Source organism: Enoplosus armatus, chromosome 13, assembly GCF_043641665.1.
Source record: "Enoplosus armatus isolate fEnoArm2 chromosome 13, fEnoArm2.hap1, whole genome shotgun sequence".
Taxonomy (NCBI): domain Eukaryota; kingdom Metazoa; phylum Chordata; class Actinopteri; order Centrarchiformes; family Enoplosidae; genus Enoplosus; species Enoplosus armatus.
Window position 1 is genome coordinate 488,210 of NC_092192.1, and position 23,807 is coordinate 512,016.

The following is a 23,807-nucleotide window of genomic DNA, read 5'->3' on the forward strand; positions in this document are numbered from 1 at the left end:
AGCACTTAATGTGTCTTGATACTCAATAAAACACATACAACAATCACCTTATTTACTGAGAGCCCTTTTTAACAAATAAGAAACTTAAAAAGAAGAAAGAAGATTTAAAAAAAAAACAATAGAAACAGAAGAATAAAGTAAATAAAGGTAGAATGGATCATATCTGAGGACAGTTTTCATTTAATAGCTATTCTGGAGCTTTTGAACACGACATGATCTTCCTCAGCAGATACAGTTTGCCTAGGAAATGGGTCAAGAATGAACTTTGAAATGGAAACTGATGAATTTTCATTTGTTTTGATGCAAATGTTACTTTTGGTTTTACAGATTTTAGGAAAAATGATTCTGATTGTTTTTATTTTATTAAACAACTACTTTCATAAATCGGAATCTAACAGAAGTGAACCCTCATATTCTGTTTTATAAATGATGCCAGGAATAATATGGAAATGATCTCTTCTTTTTTGAACAAAAAGGTTGTTAATCTGTCACGCAGCGCAAGTGTTTTTTTCAATGTATTTATTTGCTTTCACATTGTTTTACTCATCTTTATTTCATTTTATTACTTATCTTATTTTATCATATTGTTTTCCTCAGTTTTTTCCCACGAAACTTCAATCTAATACTGCAAAATCTAATGGATTACAATTCATGTAAGGAGGTGACAGAAGATACATACATACACAGAAAGACACAATATAAATATATATATATGTATATATGCGTGTGCATGTGTGTGTACATACATGATGTATATGAGGAGATAAACTATATTTTTGCAGGTAAAAGATGATACAATACAAAAGAAATAAATACAACGTCAAGCCGAATGTAAAGCAGGCAGCCTAGTCCTTTATTTTGAAAGGTCAAGCTGTCGCTGCCCTCCGGTCCGCTGGGGGCGCTGCTGTGTGCTTCCTTCACATAACACAAGAAGAAACTCAAACACGTGTGACTTCGTCGTAGCGTGCATGTTGTGACGGGCTAACAGAAATCAGATCAGCGACAAGTGAACAAGTATCGATTATTTAGTTTGATCAGACTGTTCGATCAGAAATGACGAAGACGAAGAAGGAGAAAGTTTCCGCGGACGGAGAGGAGGCCGCGGCCGCCGACGGGAACGAGAAGTCTTACCAGGAGCTGATCGCTAACGTGAACCCCATCGCTCAGCCGCTGGCCTCCAAAAAGCTCAGCAAGAAACTCTACAAATGCGTCAAAAAGGGTAAAACTCCACTCAACATCTAAACATTTGAAAGCTCACATGTGTGTCAACAGACTTTACAGACGTAGAAGGTCGACAAATGAGATCTTGAACGAATCGTTGGATTCTTCCGATGAATTCGGCACATTACAGGTTATTGAAACGTCCTCCTCAGCGATGCATTTGGGGTCGTTTTCTCAGCGTCTCTTCTCGTGGTGGAAACGTGCCTCGTGCTGGCAGCAGATCGAAATATTAAAAATGATCCTGTATCCTGCTTTTATTGGTCAGTGTCACTGAATTCAGTTTGGTGCTGATCCGTGTCGGTTTTCTACCGTTTCTAATGGTTTTTTAGGTAAACAATGCCAAACTGAGAGAAAAATGTAAATATTTTAACGCTTTCTTGCGTGCCAGCCGACATTACAGACGTCTGAGGTCGTGGATTTAGAGCTTGTACGAAGAGTTGGACACTCATGATTCATTCGGCATACACCCCGTAATGAAATATACAGCTCTGGAAAAAGTGAAGAGACCACTGCAAAACTTCTCAGTTTCTCTTGTTTTACTATTTATATATTTATGTGTTTGAGTAAATTGAACATTTTGTTTCATTGTATAAACTACTGACATTTCTTCCAAAAAAATGTAATTTAGAGCATTTGTTTTCTAAAACTGACGTGTTTTCAGACCTCGAATAATGTTTGAAAGGAAGTTCATATTCATCTTGAAACGACACAATACTAATGTTTTACCTCAGGAAGAGTTCACAAATCAACCCTGATTTTTAACCACTGCCTTCATGCGTCTTGGCGTGCCCTCCATCAGTCTGTCACACGGCTGTTGGGTGACTTTATGCCACTCCTGGCTTTGTTTGATGGCTGGTGTCCCTCCGTCTTCCTCTTGATCACATTCCAGAGGTTTTCAGTGGGGTTCAGGTCTGGAGATTGGGTTGGCCATGACAGGGTCTTGATCTGGTGGTCCTCCATCCACATCTTGATTGACCTGATTCCAGCCTTGCTGAAGCACCCCCAGATCATCACCGATCCTCCACCAAATTTCACAGTGGGTGCGAGACACGGTGGCTTGTCGGCCTCTCCGGGTCTCCGTCTAACCATCAGACCACCAGGTGTTGGACAAAGCTGAACATTGGACTCGCCAGAGAAGACGACCTTACTCCAGTCCTCTACGGTCCGATCCTTCTGGCTCTTCTCAGAGATGACGGGCTTTTTTCTAGCTCTGCACTACTTCAGCCCTGCTGATGGTTCAGGTGATCAGGAGATCACTGGACAGGACTGGCTGCTTACATGTAGACATGCTGATTTAAGAAAAAATTGGAGTGGCCTCTTTAATTTATTCCAGAGCCGTATATTGTTTAAATTAGCCATTCTCTTGGGGGAAGCCGCCTCATGCGGTCTCATGTTGTTTGAATGGATTGGTGGCCGAGGGTCCTGCCTCGTGAGGTTTGTTCAGTTTGAAATCATTTTGCTGCTCAATTCAGGATGAATCAAAATGACTGATCTTCATCTTCATCCAGTATCTTCATCTTTTCTGTTGTTCCAGCTGCCAAAGTGAAGAACATCCGCCGAGGAGTGAAAGAAGTTCAGAAGTTTATCAACAAAGGAGAGAAGGGGTGAGTCCACCATGTTTTTAACTCTTCATTACACATTAAAGGGCCACATACATGTTGTGTGTATTTGTATATGTGTCAGTCATAACTGGATATCACAGCAATGTAAACAAACCTTTAATAGCATCTCAAAACATGAATAATGTAGTTTCAGTTGTCGAGCAGTGTTTTGTGTGTTCATTCTTCTCTCTCTGCAGGATTGTGGTGTTGGCCGGCGACACGCTGCCCATCGATGTCTACTGTCACCTGCCAGTCATGTGTGAGGACAGATGTCTGCCGTACGCCTACATCCCATCTAAAATGGTGAGTCTGCTGCTGCCATGAGACAAAACCACCAACATGGCCTCACAGAGAAGCACACACAGGAAGTGATGAGTTAAAACCAGCAGTGGCTGAACGCGCACGCAAGGACAGCTGGCATGTTGTGATGATTTCTGATTTCTGATTTCTAAGAAAGGATTTCTGTGCTGCTGAAAGCTGCGTCAGTAACCAAGTCTGCCAGAAGGAATGTGCGATTCCCTCACTCGTTGATTTACTTGTTATATGAAGTAGTTACAGCTAGCTAACTGTATATAAAGTAGTGAAACTAGCTAACTGTATATAAAGTAGTGAAACTAGCTAACTGTATATAAAGTAGTTAAAACTATCTAACTGTATATAAAGTAGTGAAACTAGCTAACTGTATATAAAGTAGTTAAAACTAGCTAACTGTATATAAAGTAGTGAAAGTAGCTAAATGTATAAAAAGTAGTTAAAACTAGCTAACTGTATATAAAGTAGTGAAACTAGCTAACAGTATATAAAGTAGTTAAAACTAGCTAACTGTATATAAAGTAGTTAAAACTAGCTAACTGTATATAAAGTAGCTAACTGTATATAAAGTAGTTAAAGTAGCTAACTTTATATAAAGTAGTAAACTAGCTAACTGTATATAAAGTAGTTAAAAATAGCTAACTGTATATAAAGTAGTTAAAACTAGCTAACTATATAAAGTAGTTAAACTAGCTAACTGTATATAAAGTAGTTAAAACTAGCTAACTATATAAAGTAGTTAAACTAGCTAACTGTATATAAAGTAGTTAAAAATAGCTAACTGTATATAAAGTAGTGAAAGTAGCTAACTGTATATAAAGTACTTAAAGTACTTAAACTAGCTAACTGTATATAAAGTAGTTAAACTAGCTAACTGTATATAAAGTACTTAAACTAGCTAACTGTATATAAAGTACTTAAACTAGCTGACTGTATAAAAAGTACTTAAACTAGCTAACTGTATATAAAATAGTTAAACTAACTGTATATAAAGTACTTAAACTAGCTAACTGTATAAAAAGTACTTAAACTAGCTAACTGTATAAAAAGTACTTAAACTAGCTAACTGTATATAAAATAGTTAAACTAACTGTATATAAAGTACTTAAACTAGCTAACTGTATATAAAGTACTTAAACTAGCTAACTGTATATAAAGTACTTAAACTAGCTAACTGTATATAAAGTACTTAAACTAACTGTATATAAAGTATTTAAACTAGCTAACTGTATATAAAGTAGTTAAACTAACTGTATATAAAGTAGTTAAACTAGCTAACTGTATATAAAGTACTTAAACTAGCTAACTGTATATAAAGTAGTTAAACTAACTGTATATAAAGTAGTTAAACTAGCTAACTGTATATAAAGTACTTAAACTAGCTAACTGTATAAAAAGTAGTTAATCTAGCTAACTGTATAAAAAGTAGTTAAACTAACTGTATATAAAGTAGTTAAACTAGCTAACTGTATATAAAGTACTTAAACTAGCTAACTGTATAAAAAGTAGTTAAACTAGCTAACTGTATATAAAGTAGTTAAACTAGCTAACTGTATATAAAGTAGTTAAACTAGCTAACTGTATATAAAGTAGTTAAACTAGCTAACTGTATATAAAGTAGTTAAACTAACTGTATATAAAGTAGTTAAACTAACTGTATATAAAGTAGTTAAACTAGCTAACTGTATATAAAATAGTTAAACTAACTGTATATAAAGTACTTAAACTAGCTAACTGTATAAAAAGTACTTAAACTAGCTAACTGTATAAAAAGTACTTAAACTAGCTAACTGTATATAAAATAGTTAAACTAACTGTATATAAAGTACTTAAACTAGCTAACTGTATATAAAGTACTTAAACTAGCTAACTGTATATAAAGTACTTAAACTAACTGTATATAAAGTACTTAAACTAGCTAACTGTATATAAAGTAGTTAAACTAACTGTATATAAAGTAGTTAAACTAGCTAACTGTATATAAAGTACTTAAACTAGCTAACTGTATATAAAGTAGTTAAACTAACTGTATATAAAGTAGTTAAACTAGCTAACTGTATATAAAGTACTTAAACTAGCTAACTGTATAAAAAGTAGTTAATCTAGCTAACTGTATAAAAAGTAGTTAAACTAACTGTATATAAAGTAGTTAAACTAGCTAACTGTATATAAAGTACTTAAACTAGCTAACTGTATAAAAAGTAGTTAAACTAGCTAACTGTATATAAAGTAGTTAAACTAGCTAACTGTATATAAAGTAGTTAAACTAGCTAACTGTATATAAAGTAGTTAAACTAGCTAACTGTATATAAAGTAGTTAAACTAACTGTATATAAAGTAGTTAAACTAGCTAACTGTATATAAGCAGTAACCAAACCTGCCTGAAGGAACGTGCGATTCCTTCACTCGTTTGTTGCTCTGTCATGTATGTCACTTGTTACTTGACTTGTATTTTCGTGACTTTCATATAATGGTGTTTTCAGGATTAGCTGGGCAGCTGACGTTTACTGTACATGTTGTAGGACAGTTTTTTGAATGAAAGATCACAGAGTAAATATCAGTGGAATATAAGAGCCATGTTGATGAGACATTGTAGGCTTGATTGGCTGCCAGTCTCATTCTCCTGCCCTTCCTATCTGCGTCGCTGCATACTGGGCTCAGCGCCGCCCAAGATGATTGTGATTGGTTTAAAGAAAAACAAGCAAGCCCGAGTGTTTTCATCTTCTATCCCAGAATGATGCTGGGCTGAGCCAGACCTTCCAGACTGTGAGAGACTAGTTTACACTTGGTCACATTGTCTCCATTAGAGGTCTGTACATCCCTGCAGACAGGAGCTGCTGCTAACAGCTGATTCACCAGACAACCGGCACGAAACTAAAAAACGTGATGATTCTCAAGTTCTGCAGCGTCTTTTTTCTCGACAGATTTATGGACGTTTATTCACGATGGACATGTTTGTTTGATGTCATGTGACTACATTATGAAGGACGAGTGTATTATAATGTATATTTTTTGGTTTGTTTCCTATCTGGTTGCAGGATCTGGGTTCGTCTGCCGGCTCCAAGAGGCCGACCTGCGTGATCCTGATCAAACCTCATCAGGACTATCAGGACGCCTACGACGAGTGTGTGTCGGAGGTGTCCGGCCTGCCCAAACCACTCTGAGACATCAGCCAATCATTGAGCAGCTCTGAGGTCCCTGCCTTCATTTGAATAAACCCACACTTTAAAGAAGCAGTCCAGCATTCTTCTTCTCTCATCAGCAGCTCCAACGAAACCACGTCTCCTTTTTACATTTCTGTTTCTGCAGCTGATCAATAAACGACAAACGACAGAGTTGGAGTTGTTGGAAGGTGGAGCTAGGCTAGCAGTTTCCCCCTGCTTCCAGTCTTTGTGCTAAGCTAGGCTAAAACCGTCCTGGACCATCTGACTCTGGAGAAGACGGAGAGGGTTTTAATAAATGTCGGAGTGTTTTTGTTGATCATTAATGTGAGTTTGTTGTACTTTTAGGAAGTTTCACTTCCCTCTTCAGTGGAGCATTGTGTCGTTCTGTTGTGAAGCTGATCAGATTGATTGATCAGATTGATAAATTGGTCCAGCTCAGTGGTCGATGGCAGCAGGACGCAATGAGACAGTTGAACTGTTGATTCCCAGTTTGAATATTTTTCTTTTAAGACGTCAAAAACCTGTGCTGATGTCCAGTTTGATCATTTTGCAGAAACAGTTTTTCTGTAATTTGATTATTATGTTTTTCCCTTTTTCACCAAATCTTGACACGATGATGTTTTTGTCTTTGAGCTCTGGTGGATTTTGGTGTTTCTGCTGTTTATTATGTTTTGATTAAATATAAAAGTGACTGATGATCGACTGAAGTTTCTATTAATATTTTTTACATTTTACAAATTCTGACTTTTTTTCAATTAAAAGAAAGGTGAACGGACTCTACTGATGTTTGAAGCGTCTTATATCAAACTGGTTCTCATCATCCTTCACGTTAACAGAGCAGTCCACCATTTTACAGAAGTCTCCTGTTTATAATGTTCTTACTTGTCGAATCATTTTTCTTTGACTTATGATCAGCTGGCTGTTTCAGTGAAGGACACAGTGGAACCACACTGATCCATAAACCTGACAAGACGATCAAACTGAAGGAATAGAAGTGATGTTGTGCAGCAGGAGTCAAAGTTTACCTTCAGCTTAAACTGAAAACTGCTGGCAACAAACTCAGTTTCAAATGTGGAAATGATTAATTTTACAGATCTGTGAAGTCATAACTCCCCAGGAAGTTTCCTGTGATGTGGCACTAATTATAGAGATCAGATTTTACTTTTAATTGAAATGCTAAGCTAATGTAGCCAGGTCAGCTGAGATGAAATGTCGGTTTAAAACTTAAAATGGAATTCTTTCAGGGTAATCAATAATAAACATGACAGCTTGCACTAAAATACTTTGAAGAGTGAAAAGTATCTCGTTGCTTTAGGAGTTTATCTCTTCATATCCTGTTCCAATAACAGAATTATAAGAATTTATTCTGGAAACATGGTGATGTTTGTGATTGTCTGCCGCAGTTTGATGTTTCAGCCACACGGTGGCAGCGTTGTACCGTCTTCTAAAACTGAACTTCCATCTGTGACCACACGTTGGCGGCACTGTGCAGTACAGAATACAGTTTTATGTTCATTAGTGGACACATCTCTGACACAGGAGCAGTTTGCGTTGGTTCAGGGAGCTCACTGGGATTTAAATATCTGCTGCATCACCATCCTAACGCAAGAATTTCTGCATTACAGTTCAACTTAATTACACAACAATGAAAATCACATGTTGACAGCCGCACGTGACGTTTTATCAGGAAACAATATCGTAAGTAGAACAACACTGACAGCACAGAGTCCCTCAGGACTAAAGTGCTGCTGCTGGTTGAAGCTGCATCTGAACTACAGTGCATCCGGAAAGTATTCACGGCGCTTCACTTTTTCCACATTTTGTTATGTTACACCCTTATTCCAAAATGGATTAAATTAATTTTTTTCCTCAAAATTCTACACACAACACCCCATAATGACAATGTGAAAAAAGTTTTTCTTAAATTTTTGCAAATTTATTAAAAATAAAAAACTAAGAAATCACATGTACATAAGTATTCACAGCCTTTGCCATGAAGCTCAAAATTGAGCTCAGGTGCATCCTGTTTCCACTGATCATCCTTGAGATGTTTCTGCAGCTTAATTGGAGTCCACCTGTGGTAAATTCAGTTGATTGGACATGATTTGGAAAGGCACACACCTGTCTATATAAGGTCCCACAGTTGACAGTGCATGTCAGAGCACAAACCAAGCATGAAGTCAAAGGAATTGTCTGTAGACCTCCGAGACAGGATTGTCTCGAGGCACAAATCTGGGGAAGGTTACAGAAAAATTTCTGCTGCTTTGAAGGTCCCAATGAGCACAGTGGCCTCCATCATCCGTAAGTGGAAGAAGTTCGGAACCACCAGGACTCTTCCTAGAGCTGGCCGGCCATCTAAACTGAGTAATCGGGGGAGAAGGGCCTTAGTCAGGGAGGTGACCAAGAACCCGATGGTCACTCTGTCAGAGCTCCAGAGTTCCTCTGTGGAGAGAGGAGAACCTTCCAGAAGGACAACCATCTCTGCAGCAATCCACCAATCAGGCCTGTATGGTAGAGTGGCCAGACGGAAGCCACTCCTTAGTAAAAGGCACATAGCAGCCCGCCTGGAGTTTGCCAAAAGGCACCTGAAGGACTCTCAGACCATGAGAAACAAAATTCTCTGGTCTGATGAGACAAAGATTGAACTCTTTGGTGTGAATGCCAGGCGTCACGTTTGGAGGAAACCAGGCACCGCTCATCACCAGGCCAATACCATCCCTACAGTGAAGCATGGTGGTGGCAGCATCATGCTGTGGGGATGTTTTTCAGCGGCAGGAACTGGGAGACTAGTCAGGATAGAGGGAAAGATGAATGCAGCAAAGTACAGAGACATCCTGGATGAAAACCTGCTCCAGAGCGCTCTTGACCTCAGACTGGGGCGACGGTTTATCTTTCAGCAGGACAACGACCCTAAGCACACAGCCAAGATATCAAAGGAGTGGCTTCAGGACAACTCTGTGAATGTCCTTGAGTGGCCCAGCCAGAGCCCAGACTTGAATCCGATTGAACATCTCTAGAGAGATCTGAAAATGGCTGTGCACCGACGCTTCCCATCCAACCTGATGGAGCTTGAGAGGTGCTGCAAAGAGGAATGGGTGAAACTGCCCAAAGATAGGTGTGCCAAGCTTGTGGCATCATATTCAAAAAGACTTGAGGCTGTAATTGCTGCCAAAGGTGCATCAACAAAGTATTGAGCAAAGGCTGTGAATACTTATGTACATGTGATTTCTCAGGTTTTTTATTTTTAATAAATTTGCAAAAATCTCAAACCTTTTTCACGTTGTCATTATGGGGTGTTGTGTGTAGAATTTTGAGGAAAAAAATGAATTTAATCCATTTTGGTATAAGGCTGCAACATAACAAAATGTGGAAAAAGTGAAGCGCTGTGAATACTTTCCGGATGCACTGTATATGTAGTTCTTGTTGGAGAGGCAGTCTGAATCCACAACAGACCAGTACAGACACAGGACACCATACACAATATTATAGGAAACCATCATGAAAACCTGCTCGCAATAATTAAAGCAAAAGATATGATGGGGACCAGGACAGGTGGGGTGTAACATGCCAGGTCAGGTCATGTCTCAAAGGTGTCCATAAATAAAAAGTACAAACGTAATATTAAGTAAATATTTTATACTACATTTCAGAAGGAAATATTACATTTTACTGGAGGATTTTCTAGTTTTGAATGTGTTGAATGAGTAAATTGCCTGACAATTTATTAAGAAGTTAAAATGAGCTCCACATGAACAAATTACATCACCAAAATACTGCTTTCACATTAACCCTTTAACACCGAGTGCAACGGCGTTGCGCTTTACTGCCAGGTTTAGGTTTAAAAGCTAAGCCTCAAAATGTCCGCCTGGACTTTTTTGCTTATTTTGACTGAGAGGCGCGAGTGAAATTACCGCAAGGACACCATATTGGCTGTAAAGCGCAACGTCTCAGCTTTCAGAAACCGTTGGAATTTGTCCGATAGCGCAAACCGTGCCGTAATTACGGTAATCCAAAGTGTGCTTGCGCGAACGTGTCGCCGACGACACACTGTGTTAAAGGGTTAAACTCAAGGCGTTTCTGCCCATGCTTCATGTTTGCCTCAAAGAGACACCAGAACCACCCACAGATACCCCTCTGGTTGGCTCAGGTGTTGCATTAACCTTGAATCCAACTGTGAATCTGAGAGGGGGGCCCTTGTTCTGTTTGGCCCCTGGCCCTATGAAAGTGTGGCCCCACCACTGTGGTTTGTGGTTTCTTTCCATAGTTCAAGTGGTCTTTGAGAAGGTTTTAGGGGTCATTGAAGAAGTTCAGGAGGGTGTTGGTATTGAAATACTGAATCTACCTGATCTACATGTGATTAGACGAGTAAAAGTCTGCCAAATGGCACATGAAAGTGTATTTTTGAACTGTCACAGCAGGTGTAGTGAAATGTTGAGCAGGAATCCTTCACCCCGAGGACATAAAAAGAGGAAGAAAGAGGAGTTTTTTAACAGGTTTCTACAGATCGTAGATTCCTCCTCTGTCTGCCCTGTTCAGACTTGTCGTCATAATCTCTCTCCACCGATGTTCATAAACTCCTGTCAACAATGAGCCTGAGGCAACAGAAACTTTCCACTACTGACACATAGACAGACAAACAGACTGGGAGAGGGTAAATGGTGCAGGAAAGATCCAAGACAGAAAGTCAAGCAGGAGGTTTGAGAAGATTTTAGATCATGTCAAGGGGTTCTTCAGGGTACACCTTTTTCCAGTGTTCCTTGATTTCATATACTTTCAGGGTCCTCAGATGATTTTAGCAGTCGTTCAGAAGGTATTAGAGTTCCTTGAGAGAGGCCTTTTAGGGTTTCCTTGACAAGGTTTTACAAGAGCTTGAGTAAGTTCCAGTGTTACAAGGAGTTTCAGGAAATTTCAGGGATATGCTACTTGAGGGGTTTCAGAGAGCCTCAAATGTCCTGCGAAGACATCAGGGGTCATTTAAGTGGTCCCAAGGGTCCTCGAAGATGTTCTAGGGGACCTTGGGGTAGTTTAGGGGTGGTTGTCGTTGAAGAGGTCCTCATCGGGCTCAAAAGAGTTCTGTGCATCCCTGGACAGGTTCTAAATGACCATGGAGGTTTTTTTAAAAGTGGTTCTAGGGTTCTTGAAAACACATGAAACAAATGAAACAAATGATACAAATAAAACAAATGTAATAAAACAAATGAAGAAATAAAACAAATAAAACAAATGTAATAAAGCAAAGGAAACAAATAAAACAAAACAAATGAAACAAATGAAACAAATAAAACAAAACAAATAATACAAATGAAACAAAACAAATAATACAAATGAAACAAATGAAACAAATAAAACAAATAAAATAAATGAAACAAAACAAATGAAACAAATAATACAATTGAAACAAATAAAACAAATGAAACTAATGACAAACAAAAGGTTCTTTTAAGGGGTTCCAGTAATCAATGGGGTGGTTCTGGTAGTCATTAAGAGTATCTCACTGTCACAGTGGAGGGCTTCAGTGCTACTTTAAACAGCTCTGGCTGTCTTTGACGGAGGTTCTTAACAGAGTTTCAGGGAATTGCAGGGGTCTTTGGGGGGTTTTGTGGAGCTTCAGGCGTCCATAAGGAGGCTTCAGGGGGTCCTTAACGAGGTTCTACGAGAGCTTAAGGCGGTTCCAGTGGTTCTTTTAGAGGTTCAACACGATCTGATTTTCATCTGACCAAAACCTCATTAACAGGCGAGTTTCTGTGAGCTGCCCTGATGGTCTCACCTGTGGACAGACATCTCAGCAGAGGGACTGGGACTGTTGAGGGTTAAACTGGATCAGATGTGCTTTCACTTTAACGGACGCGACAGGAAACATACGGGCCGTCTTCATTAAAGCTGTCAGGATACCAGCATGCCGAGCCGACCCCCAGCTCACCTCGAACTGCACCGACACCTTAAAAATATCCTAAAAGTAAACCAGAAAAACTTCCAACCGACGAGGTGAGAAATCATCTCCTTCTGTGTTGGCTGTTTATTTTCTGCTTGTTTTAAAGTTTAATAGTCAAAGTCTGTCTCAGGTGTGTTTTCTGCTGCGGGCATCAACACACACACACACACACACACACACACGCACACACACACACGTTATGCAAATGTGAGGCAGCCAGCCGTCAGCCTGGCGGTTAGCGGGTCGACCACACACACCGCAGTCCTGCCTGCTGAGCAAGACTCCTCAGAGGAACAGCGTCCCCCCCTCCCCCCACAATCAGCCATGATAAAAACCACAAGTTAATAATAGAAGTTACCATTTCCACTAGTTTCTACATGTAGAGTATAACAAGGTTTTACTTCATCAATATGTATTAGTCTATCTATAACACATAGTGGTGGAAGAAGTACTTACATCTTTTACTTCAGTAAAAGTAGTAATACCACAGTGTAGAAATACTCTGTTACCAGTAAAAGTCCTGCGTTCAGACTTTGGATTAAATTAACTATTTAACAATAAAGTCTCATCTTTATCCATAATGATATATAAGAATGTCTTTTTTGAATCATATTTTATTATGAATATAAATAAATTATATTTTGTATTGTAATTTGAAGCAGTTCGATGTGTGATTCGGGTCTAGCTCTTGATTATAAAACAGATATGAAATGTCTCACTGCCTGGCATTATTAGCCTGGTCACTTATCATCGTCATCATCATTATCATCATCATCATCATCATCATCCTTCCATCATAGTTCAGTGTTGTTTTGACATGCCAAATCAAGTTGGCTGTCTGTAAAATGTTCTGAAGTTGGTGTGAAATGTTATTAATAACTATTCCATATAAATTATCTTGGCAATTCAAATTATTGCTAAAAAAGTTGCGCAGAAAGTTGCGCAGAATTTAGTATGGCGTTATTACATAGACTGACTGTCTCTGACTGACTTCCAGCGTCCCTCATTCACAGTTATGATAACAATGCTGTTGCTGTGTAGTTCTGAATATTTAGGAACTGCGGTGGCCGTAGTCATAGCGACGGGATCAATGGAGGAAGTCAGGTGATTAGGTAATTGCTATAGAGCGTGATTAACCTGTCCCTGCTGAAGTTACAGGATCTGGTCTGTAAGAGACATGGAGACATTCAGCAGGACAAAGACTAAAACCTCTCCAGGGGGGGGCGCCAGAGAGCTGAAGGGGAGGCAAAGATACTGTGTGAAGTCAATTAGAGTCAAACATCTCCCCCTCCTTCTCAGAGTCAGACTCAGATCTGAAACTCACGTTGAATCATTCAGAGTGACGTCCACGTCCAGAGGAGATCATCATCTCTGATGTCCATCAGAACAAACCTCAGAGAGGAAAGACGCTGCAGAACCTGCCTGAGAATCCTCCTGTTAGCAGATGTTAGCATCTGTCAGATTAACATTTTGGACTTCCTCCATTTCCACACAGTCACATTTCACACTGAGCTGATGAAATGCAGCAGAAGGAAAGGAGGGCTCAGTTACCACTGACATATTTATTAATTTATCAACTTACTGAAAGATTTTATTTATTTTCACATGAGGCGTTTAAAGCCACAGAAACTGAACCGTTGTTTTGAGTTTGAGGGAAACTGGAGGAAGGTGGAAAAGTTCTAATAGGGGCGGCCCGACTGGTAGGAGACATGCTGAGACAGGACCACTGCAACACACACACACAGATAGATGTAATCATACGTTATGGCAGTTATGGTGGTAACCATGGTAAAAGTAATAATAAACTGTCCTGCTCTGATGCAGTGGTACACCTGGACAACATGGGGCTGATAAATAAGACAACATGATGATAATATGATTCAAACTGAAGAAACTAATATTTCTGATCCATGCAAAACTTTAAACATCAGAATTCAGTCGTAACTTCAATAAATTACTGACTGTAAACACTATTTTTATATCAACAATGGATCACATGACCGAGGTCGTTCATAGTAACAAACCCTGAGAGAAGTGTCTCCATCTCTGCAGCTCTACGGAGCTTTTTAGCCTCTTTTAGCTCCTGGTTGTGGTTTCTGTCTGGTTGCCACACAAATCGTAAATATTTCAAAATATAATTTGTCAACATCATTTCTCAGTTTGTGTTTTGTGCTGCTCATCAAATCACCTGTTTTGTCTGAAACACAAAAATATTCAGTTCAGCAGCAGACGACCTGATGATTATGATGATGATGATGATGATGATGATGATGATGACGATGACGATGAAGATGAAGACGAACTCTTCCCTCTTGTTTGACCTGAAATCAAAACGCTTCATCTGTGTGGATCTGGAGAATAAATATGACTCACACACACACACACACACACACACACATACACACACACACACACACACACACTCACACACACACACACACTCACACACACATACACACACTCTCACACACACACACACACACTCACACACACACACACACTCACACACACATACACACACTCTCACACACACACACACACACACACACACACACTCACACACACACACATTACAGTGTGCTGTCTGTGTCAGTCGTATTAAGATCTGATAGTTTTCATTAAACTGTTTATGACACAACATGAGGCGGCTGAAAGTGTGCCGTCTGTTTACTGTCACAAGTCTCATCAATACAAACACACACACACTCACACACTCACACACACACACACACACACACACACTCACACACTCACACACACACACACACTCACTCACGCTCTGCTCACTGTTTGTTTATTGTGACAATACAGATCATCACTTTCAGCTCTCTGTGATGCCACACACACTCATGTGTGTGTGCGTGTGTGTGTGTGTGTGTGTGTGTGTGTGTGTGTCCTGAGGGCGGAGCAGTCTGAGGACGTGTGGAGTGTAAACAAACGGCACACTCCATTAAACACACACAAACACACACACACACACGTGCGGTTCACCTTTCAGGTCAGAGGTCAACGTCTCTGCTGAGATTTTGAACTAAACTTTATTAGTTTGTGCTTCAAACAAACTAAAGAAATGGAAAGACTAAGTTAAATATAAGCAGAAGCCACACACACACACACACACACACACACTCTTGATGTTGTGAGTAAACAGCTGGACTATCAGACGTCTGTCGGCAGTATTGATCAGCTGATGGTATCAGTCAGTCAGAGTGTGCCGTCTGTTTACTGTCACATACACATCAATGGTTGACATGATGCCAAAACACACAGCGTGGAGACACACACACATACACTCACACACACTCACACACACATATGAGTGTATAAAATATGATGTGTGATAGACAGTTTATTAACTAGTTCAAATGAGTTCAGCCAGCTACATTAAAACGCTGATTACATTAAAACATGGCTCATTTTAATTACTTCATTTTCTGCAGGTAGTTTGTGAATTTCCCACCTTATCTTATCTTAATCAATTATAATATTTCATAAATTATTAGTTGATTATATTTTGTATTATTAATCTGAATCTGCAAAGTAACTAAAGTCAAATACATGTAGTTGAGTAGAAGTATAAAGTAGCAGAAAATACCTCAAAGTACCTCAAAACTGTACTTAAGTACAGTACTTTAATGTACATTAAATGTACTTAGTTTCGTCACTGTATAACACTCTGACTGTTCTGCATGATGAGTTTCATTTGTTTCATTTGTTTCCTTTGTTTTATTTGTTTCATTAGATTCATTAGTTTTATTTGTTTTGTTTGTTTTATTTGTTTTATTTGTTTCATTAGTTTCATTTGTTTTATTTGTTTCAATTGTATTGTTTGTTTCATTTGTTTCATTTGTTTTGTTTTATTTGTTTCATTTGTTTTATTTGTTTTATTTGTTTCATTTGTATTATTTGTTTTGTTTCATTTGTATTATTTGTTTTGTTTTATGTGTTTCATTAGTTTTATTTGTTTCATTTGTTTTGTTTTATTTGTTTCCTTTGTTTTATTACATTTGTTTTATTTGTTTTATTTCTTCATTTGTTTTATTACATTTGTTTTATTTGTATCATTTGTTTCATTTGTTTCATTTGTTTTGTTTTATTTGTTTTATTTGTTTCATTTGTTTTATTACATTTGTTTTATTTGTTTTATTTCTTCATTTGTTTTATTACATTTGTTTTATTTGTATCATTTGTTTCATTTGTTTCATTTGTTTTGTTTTATTTGTTTTATTTGTTTCATTTGTTTTATTTGTTTTATTTCTTCATTTGTTTTATTTGTATCATTTGTTTCATTTGTTTTGTTTTATTTGTTTCATTTGTTGACTGAATGTTCGAAAATATTGTTTATTGTTTTTGTCGACATGTTGTTTTGTTATTTTCTTTTTTTAATAACTTTCATACAAACTGTGAGAAAAGAGAACAAAATATAGAAAAGTAAAAATACATATAGTAAATTAAAATGACCAAGACGTTAATCAAGATTATGACTTATTATGTCATGAATTTGACATATCTAAGTGTTCTTATTCTAATCATTCCTGATGGTGAGGACACAATCAATCAATTAGTCTGATTATCAACTATTTTGTTAATCATTTAAGTTATTTATCGATGAAGAACTCCAAATGCTCTCCGGTGTCTCCGATTTTCTTTCTTTTATTCAAAAAAAACGATCAGCATCTTAATCAACAACAGACCTGAGATCAGCTGACCTGTGAAGATGAACCTCTGAGCTTCTTTCAATTCAATTCAGTTGTATTTATATAGCGCCAAATCACAACAAAAGTCATCTCATGACACTTTACAAATAGAGCAGGTCTCGACCGACTCTTTCCCACAGGTCAGTTAACCTGCCGTGACTTCACTGTCTGTGGGAAATCCGAGTGCTGTCTGTCAGTCAGTCTGTGGGATCTGCTGACTGAAACACTGTAATCGGCTCCATCAACTCTGCTGAGTCACTGAAACAGACAGAAAACCTCCCTGTGGATCACATGACAGCAGATTCACAAACCACAGCGTGACTGTTTGTTTGTTTGAAGGTGCTGATGTCATCATCCTCGCTGGCTGGGGGATCTCCGTGGGAACGAGGGAAGAGTGTCGAGGAGAGGGGACAAGAAGCAGAGAGGACGATCAGTTACAGTGGAGATCTTACTGACTCCACCCGCTCAACTCGACCCTGTGAGTAACGGCAACGCACCTGAACCTGACGGCACTGACAACAACATCTCAGCTAGAGAAGCCCTCTTCTGCGTTTCTCTACTGCACTCTGCTGCGTTTCTTTCCTGCACTGTACTGCATTTCTTTACTGCACTCTACTGCGTTTCTCTACTGCACCCTGCCGCGTTTCTTTCCTGCACTGTACTGCATTTCTTTACTGCACTCTACTGCGTTTCTCTACTGCACTCTACTGCGTTTCTCTACTGCACCCTGCCGCGTTTCTTTACTGCACTGTACTGCATTTCTTTACTGCACTCTACTGCGTTTCTCTACTGCACTCTACTGCGTTTCTCTACTGCACCCTGCCGCGTTTCTTTACTGCACTGTACTGCATTTCTTTACTGCACTCTACTGCGTTTCTCTACTGCACTCTACTGCGTTTCTCTACTGCACCCTGCCGCGTTTCTTTACTGCACTCTGCTGCGTTTCTCTACTGCACTCTACTGCGTTTCACTACTGCACTCTACTGCATTTCTTTACTGCGCTCTACTGCGTTTCTCTACTGTATCTACTGCGTTTCTTTACTGCACTCTACTGCGTTTTTCTACTGCACTCTACTGCGTTTCTCTGCTGCACTCTACTGCGTTTTTCTACTGCACTCTACTGCGTTTCTCTGCTGCACTCTACTGCGTTTCTTTACTGCACTCTACTGCGTTTTTCTACTGCACTCTACTGCGTTTCTCTGCTGCACTCTACTGCATTTCTTTACTGCGCTCTACTGCGTTTCTCTACTGTATCTACTGCGTTTCTTTACTGCGCTCTGCTGCATTTCTCTACTGCACTCTACTGCGTTTCTTTACTGCGCTCTGCTGTGTTTCTTTACTGTGTGATGTTAGCCTGTAGGAGTGTACATTGATGTTAGCCAGTTGGAGAAGCTAACATTGATGTTAGTCTGCAGGAGCTAACATTGATGTTAGCCTGTAGGAGATGCTAACAGTGATATTAGCCTTACAGTGTTTTTTTTTTAAAGTTACGGTGCAGGTACTTCATTAACAAACACAGCAAGCTAATCTTTGACTTCTTTATTAGCTGCCTAACATTTAATGTCAGCATGAAGTATTTCCACACCTTGCTAATATTACAATGCTAATGTTAAAACACAATGCTAATGTTAAAACATGCTAATGTTAAAACACTCTTTCACTCTTAGTTTTTCTTGGATCTGTAACTCAGAACATCCTGTTAGCGTCTCTAAAGGAGTTAAATGAATGTTTTTATACTTCAGTGGCGGAAAAGGAAGTGACACACCTCATACCTGGGGGCTCTCTTCCTATTGGCTCTCAGACACTCTCTACATGACGTGCTAGAGCTGCTGCTTGTTTGTTTGCTGCTGACACATTTGATTATTGTTTATTCATTTTTCTGTTTTCTCCTGTAAGTTCTGATAATGTATTCATAATTACTTTAAAGTTGTTTTAGTTTCTTCTTTGATTTGAGTTCATTTTAGTTTGTGTATTTTTTTCAATTAGTTGTCTTGTAAACAAAATGTTCTTTTTAATTTAACACAATCCTTTTAAACATATTATGTTTCTTGTGTTTTGTGACTTAAATAAATTAAAATCAACTCTATTTGTGAAAATAACATTTGATTCAGTTTTTTTTGTTCTCTTTTTTTTATTCCAAACACAAACATTCAACTCATATTTACACTTAATAAACATTCACCCCCTTTTTTTAACTTTCAGAAAATATAAAAAAAGATAAATAAAAACATTCACACACTCTTTACAGCGAGCTCAGTGCTCAACCAAACATCCACTTGGAGACTTTACAAACGTTAACACATGTAAACACATGACCTTCTCTGTCACCATCAGGTTTGTGTCACTGCTGGAGAACCAGAGAGTCGAGGGGCAGAGCGTCAGCGAAGCCCCCAGAGAAGAGAGGCTCACACTGGGCCTGAAGCTGCTGCAGCTGCTGGGCCCCCTGGAGCTCCGGCAGATGGCAGGATGCCGTCTGCAGGTCAACGTAGAGCGGCGGCGAGTCAGCGTGAGGGTCGGCGAGGGAGGAGAAGTGTCGGGGAGTCGACTGGGAAGAGGGGAAAAGAGGAGGAGAAGGACGGGAGGAGTGATGGAGGGAAGAGTAGAGGGGAGGAGAGGAGCTACAGGTGTCCCACTGAGGCACCACGGCGCCGGGCGAGTAAGAGGAGGCGTGTCCTTGAGCAAGAGGAGGTGGGGAGGCATGGTCCGGCACCTGCATGTACAGCGAGGGGGAGCCGGCGTGAGGAGGAGGAGGGGGAAGGAGAAGGGAGTCCTGGAGGTGACACAGGAAGCTGCTAAGACCAGGGGGAGCGTCTGACAGAGTAGGGAGCTCAGTGCCGCCGTGTATGCTGGGAATTTTAGGGCTGGGCTCTGACGAGGAGGAGTCAGAGGAAGAGGAGGTGGAGGGTTTCTTTCCAGTGGTCATGTTATCAGCCTTCCTCTTCCTCTTGCGCCGAAAGTTTCCGTTGTCGAACATCTTCTCACAGTGGGGGTCCAGAGTCCAGTAGTTTCCTTTACCTGCAGAGCGGAGGAGGAGGAGGAAGAGGAGAAGGAGGAGGTGGTTAAAAAAAGAAACAACTATTAATCTTCTCTTTCCATCACAACATGAAAGAAAAACAATTTAGGAGCTTTAAATGTCCAGAAACAAACAGCACAGGGGCGGCTTTAAGTTTCTACGTCACTGAACTCCCTTTGAAAAACACTTTTTTTAAATATTCAGTCAATCCAACTGGTTTTCACCAGCGTCAGACATCTTGTTTTACAAAAACACTGTGTGGAGTTTGGTTTGATAGAAACGTGATTTGACTTCATTCAGATAACTTTTCAGCCAATCGAAGCCTATTTCCTGTTATTGATGAGGAGTTATGTCAACAAAATAAAAGCCCAAAGACGAAATCCTCTGATGGATTGTGATGATTTCAACTCCGCAAATCAGGAAAAGGATGAAAATTTAAAACTCACCTGGGTCGCTCTCGTCTCGGGGAACCTTCCGGAAACAGTCGTTGAGCGACAGGTTGTGGCGGATGGAGTTCTGCCAGCCGGCCTTGTTGCGGCTGTAGAAGGGGAAGTTGTCGGAGACGTACTGGTAGATCTGGCTGAGCGTCAGCCTCTGCTCGGGCGCGCTCTGTATCGCCATGGCGATGAGAGCGGAGTAGGAGTACGGCGGGCGGACCAGGCGCAGCACGTCGTCCGGGGTGGACATGGAGAACCAGGGGCTGCTGGGAAGCAGGGGTCTCTGGAGGCCATAGAGGTGAGGGAAGAAGCCTCCGAAAACTGGGGGGAGTCCTGATGGGAGTCCGGGCAGGCCTCCTGGGGGGAGTCCTGTGGCCACAGAGACAGGGCCCAGGTCTGGGCTGTTGAAGCAGAGGTACGGTTCACTGTGTTTGTTGGAAGGTGGGAGCCACGGTGACGCAGACAGGCTGAGCTCAGGAGGAGCTGGAGGGCTGTACAGGCTGAAGTCAGACGGATCAAGGCCCAGAGACGGAAGCTCCTGCTGGGGGAGAGAGTGTCCACATAGAGGGGGGGACAGACCTTGCTCGGGGACGAAGGATGCCATGCTGGAAACTCTGTTTTTCTTTTCCTTTCTGTCTTTACTTTCCTGTCTCTCTACGTCTGTATAAACATCTGTCCGTGGCAGCGTCCTCTTCCAAGAAGTGTGTGTGTGTGTGTCCTCCTGCACCTGTCCTGCTCTGTACACCTGCTGCTGCTCACCTGAGAAACTTATACTCTGCTGTCCCGCCCCCGGACGAGCTGATAGGCTACTCTGCACGCACGCACGCACACACACACACACACACACACACACACACACACACACACACACACACACACACACACTTGTGCATGGGAATGCGAATACATGTGTGTGTGTGTGTGTGTGTGTGTGTATGGTGGGGGTTGATTTGAATAAGAGTAGGTTGAATTCCTCCCTGCAGGCAGATTAGAGCCTGAGGGTTTACCACACACACACACACACACACACACACACACACACACACACACACACACACACTCTCACACACACACACACTCTCCCACACACACACACACACTGTCACACACACACACACACTCTCCCACACACACACACACACACACACTCTCACACACTCTCACACACACACACAGCGCCCCCCGCAGGCTGCAGGCTTCATTAGAGCCAACCTGCTCACATCAGACGGGTTTTAAAAGAGATGCTGAACACAAACAGGCCAACAGGCCGCCAGCTGCCGTTTGAGGTGTCGCCCAAAACTATTGTTCTTAAAACGACCCCCCAACACACACACAGTCAGCATGTCTACGGTCACAGAGACAATTCATCCTGTCAATGAAGACGAATCATCAACACAAGCAGCTTTAAAAGGCAACAACATGGGAACGATTTAGTCGTTGTTCAGTTCTAAAGGAAACTCAGCAGTTTATTAAGTCCAGCTGAATCGATCAGTCCGTTAATGGATCAGTCCGTTAATCGATCAGTGGACTGACAGGAAGTGAACTGATGGTGTGAAACCATTTCCTGGTTCCAGCTGCTCAGATGCAGATGTGCTGCTTTCCCTCTGAATGCTGTTAATAACTGTAATGTCTTGTTAATAATGTGGAGCTTTGTGAAGGCGTCACTTTGGGCTCTGGGTCATTGTGACCAAACAATCGATCCATTAATGGAGAAAATAATCAGCTGATTCATCCACAGTGAACTAATAATCATTAGCTGATAGTTCAGAATGAGCTCCACCTCAACTCCAACAGCAACATCCTGCTTCACATTAATGAGGAGGAATAATCCTCTAATGACAGAATCTATAACAGGAGGACAGACACAGGAGGACAGTCACAGGAGGACAGACACAGGGGGACAGACACAGGAGGACAGACACAGGAGGACAGTCACAGGAGGACAGACACAGGAGGACAGTCACAGGAGGACAGACACAGGGGGACAGTCACAGGGGGACAGTCACAGGGGACAGTCACAGGAGGACAGACACAGGAGGACAGACACAGGAGGACAGTCACAGGAGGACAGACACAGGGGGACAGTCACAGGGGGACAGTCACAGGGGACAGTCACAGGAGGACAGACACAGGAGGACAGACACAGGAGGACAGACACAGGGGGACAGACACAGGAGGACAGTCACAGGAGGACAGACACAGGGGGACAGTCACAGGAGGACAGACACAGGAGGACAGACACAGGGGGACAGTCACAGGAGGACAGACACAGGGGGACCGTCACAGGGGACATCTGACTGCTGGAGTCCTTTAAGGACAGTACTGATGATACTCACTGACTTTGACTGCAGGACAGTGTTCACATGCAGCCTGGAGACACAGACTTCCAGCTTTCAGTACAGGAATGAGAAACACACGTTTATATTTGTATATTTGTGAGGATCCTCATTGACATAACACCACAACCTGAACCTGAACCTGAACCTGAACCTCTAACCTTTAACCTAAAAACCCTTATTGGTACAACATTCAGTGTCTGGACTGAAGTAGACAGACTTCTTATCTGTACACTCTCTCAACCTCAGGTGATTCACACCTGTGTGTGTGTGTGTGTGTGTGTGTGTGTGTGTGTGTGTGTGTGTGTGTGATGACAGTTGGCAGTGGCAGCAGTAATCTTCGCCCTGCGGTGCCTTCGAGGACGACGCAGACAAAACAACACAGACTGAACTATAACTGACTGCTGACTGGGATTATGGGAGGGGGGGGGGGCACTCTCTCTCAGTGTGAGTGTGGGGGCTCATGGGAAAAAGAAGAGAATATCTTTAACTGTCAAATAGAGTCCAGATGAGGGGGACTGAAGGCTTTAAATGCGTTCAACACATTAATAACCTCTAAATAAACAAATACAGCATCAACAGTTGGCGTCTCCAATCCTCTGATTACTGGAGCCTTCGTGACTCGGCCTGCAAATAAATCCCTTAAAACCCACCATACTGTTACTAACAAGATACTAACTGGTTGAAGCTGTGATGAGTTAACAAATAATTCATGTTGAGCGTCGAAAGTGGCTCTAAAAGAAACAGACAGTGCTGGCGTGTGACGTGGACTCATCAGGATACACCTCCATATAAAGCCACGTTCCCACCTCAGCCCTGTACTCATTTATTAGATTGAGGCCAGTCGATATAGCAAGTTGCCAAAAGAGACGCTGTTAGCATACTTTAATGTGTTAGCCTCAATATTTAACATGCTAACATTAAAATGCCTATGTGGATCCAAGTCCAGCTGAGGATGATTAAAGTTGAGCCCAGTCTGACAGCGTAGAGCTGAGCCTGAGCTGAGTCTCACATGTATTAAAATGGCCGCAAACAGGTTGAAGGATAAGACCTGTTGATTTCGGCAACAACAGGAGTTTCCTCTGGTGCCACCA

At 40.9% G+C, this 23,807-nt stretch overlaps 2 protein-coding genes across 2 annotated transcripts; one reads left to right on the forward strand and one right to left on the reverse strand.

Annotated features, from left to right (window-relative positions):
- Positions 1-943: 943 nt before the first annotated feature.
- Positions 944-7,068, forward strand: nhp2 (NHP2 ribonucleoprotein homolog (yeast)). The gene is made up of 4 exons (XM_070917414.1): positions 944-1,219; positions 2,756-2,825; positions 3,020-3,125; positions 6,173-7,068. The coding sequence occupies exons 1-4, from the start codon at positions 1,054-1,056 to the stop codon at positions 6,296-6,298; spliced, it is 468 nt and encodes a 155-aa protein (XP_070773515.1). The 5' UTR covers positions 944-1,053; the 3' UTR covers positions 6,299-7,068.
- A 12,049-nt stretch (positions 7,069-19,117) lies between these two features.
- On the reverse strand, positions 19,118-20,981 carry foxi3a (forkhead box I3a). Its single transcript, XM_070917926.1, has 2 exons — positions 20,387-20,981; positions 19,118-19,942 (listed from the first exon to the last, which is right to left on the reverse strand). Exons 1-2 carry the CDS (start codon positions 20,979-20,981, stop codon positions 19,269-19,271), a joined length of 1,269 nt encoding a protein of 422 aa, XP_070774027.1. The 3' UTR covers positions 19,118-19,268.
- Between the last annotated feature and the right edge of the window lie 2,826 nt (positions 20,982-23,807).

Bases quoted from the DNA above. Each gene is read 5' to 3' on its own strand.
- nhp2 (XM_070917414.1), top strand. From the start codon at position 1,054: ATGACGAAGACGAAGAAGGAGAAAGTTTCCGCGGACGGAGAGGAGGCC. The intron at 2,826-3,019 runs GTGAGTCCACCA...CTCTCTCTGCAG, and splicing joins ATCAACAAAGGAGAGAAGGG to GATTGTGGTGTTGGCCGGCG. The intron at 3,126-6,172 runs GTGAGTCTGCTG...ATCTGGTTGCAG, and splicing joins CCTACATCCCATCTAAAATG to GATCTGGGTTCGTCTGCCGG.
- foxi3a (XM_070917926.1), bottom strand. From the start codon at position 20,981: ATGGCATCCTTCGTCCCCGAGCAAGGTCTGTCCCCCCCTCTATGTGGA. The intron at 19,943-20,386 runs GTGAGTTTTAAA...TCCGCTCTGCAG, and splicing joins CCGAGACGAGAGCGACCCAG to GTAAAGGAAACTACTGGACT.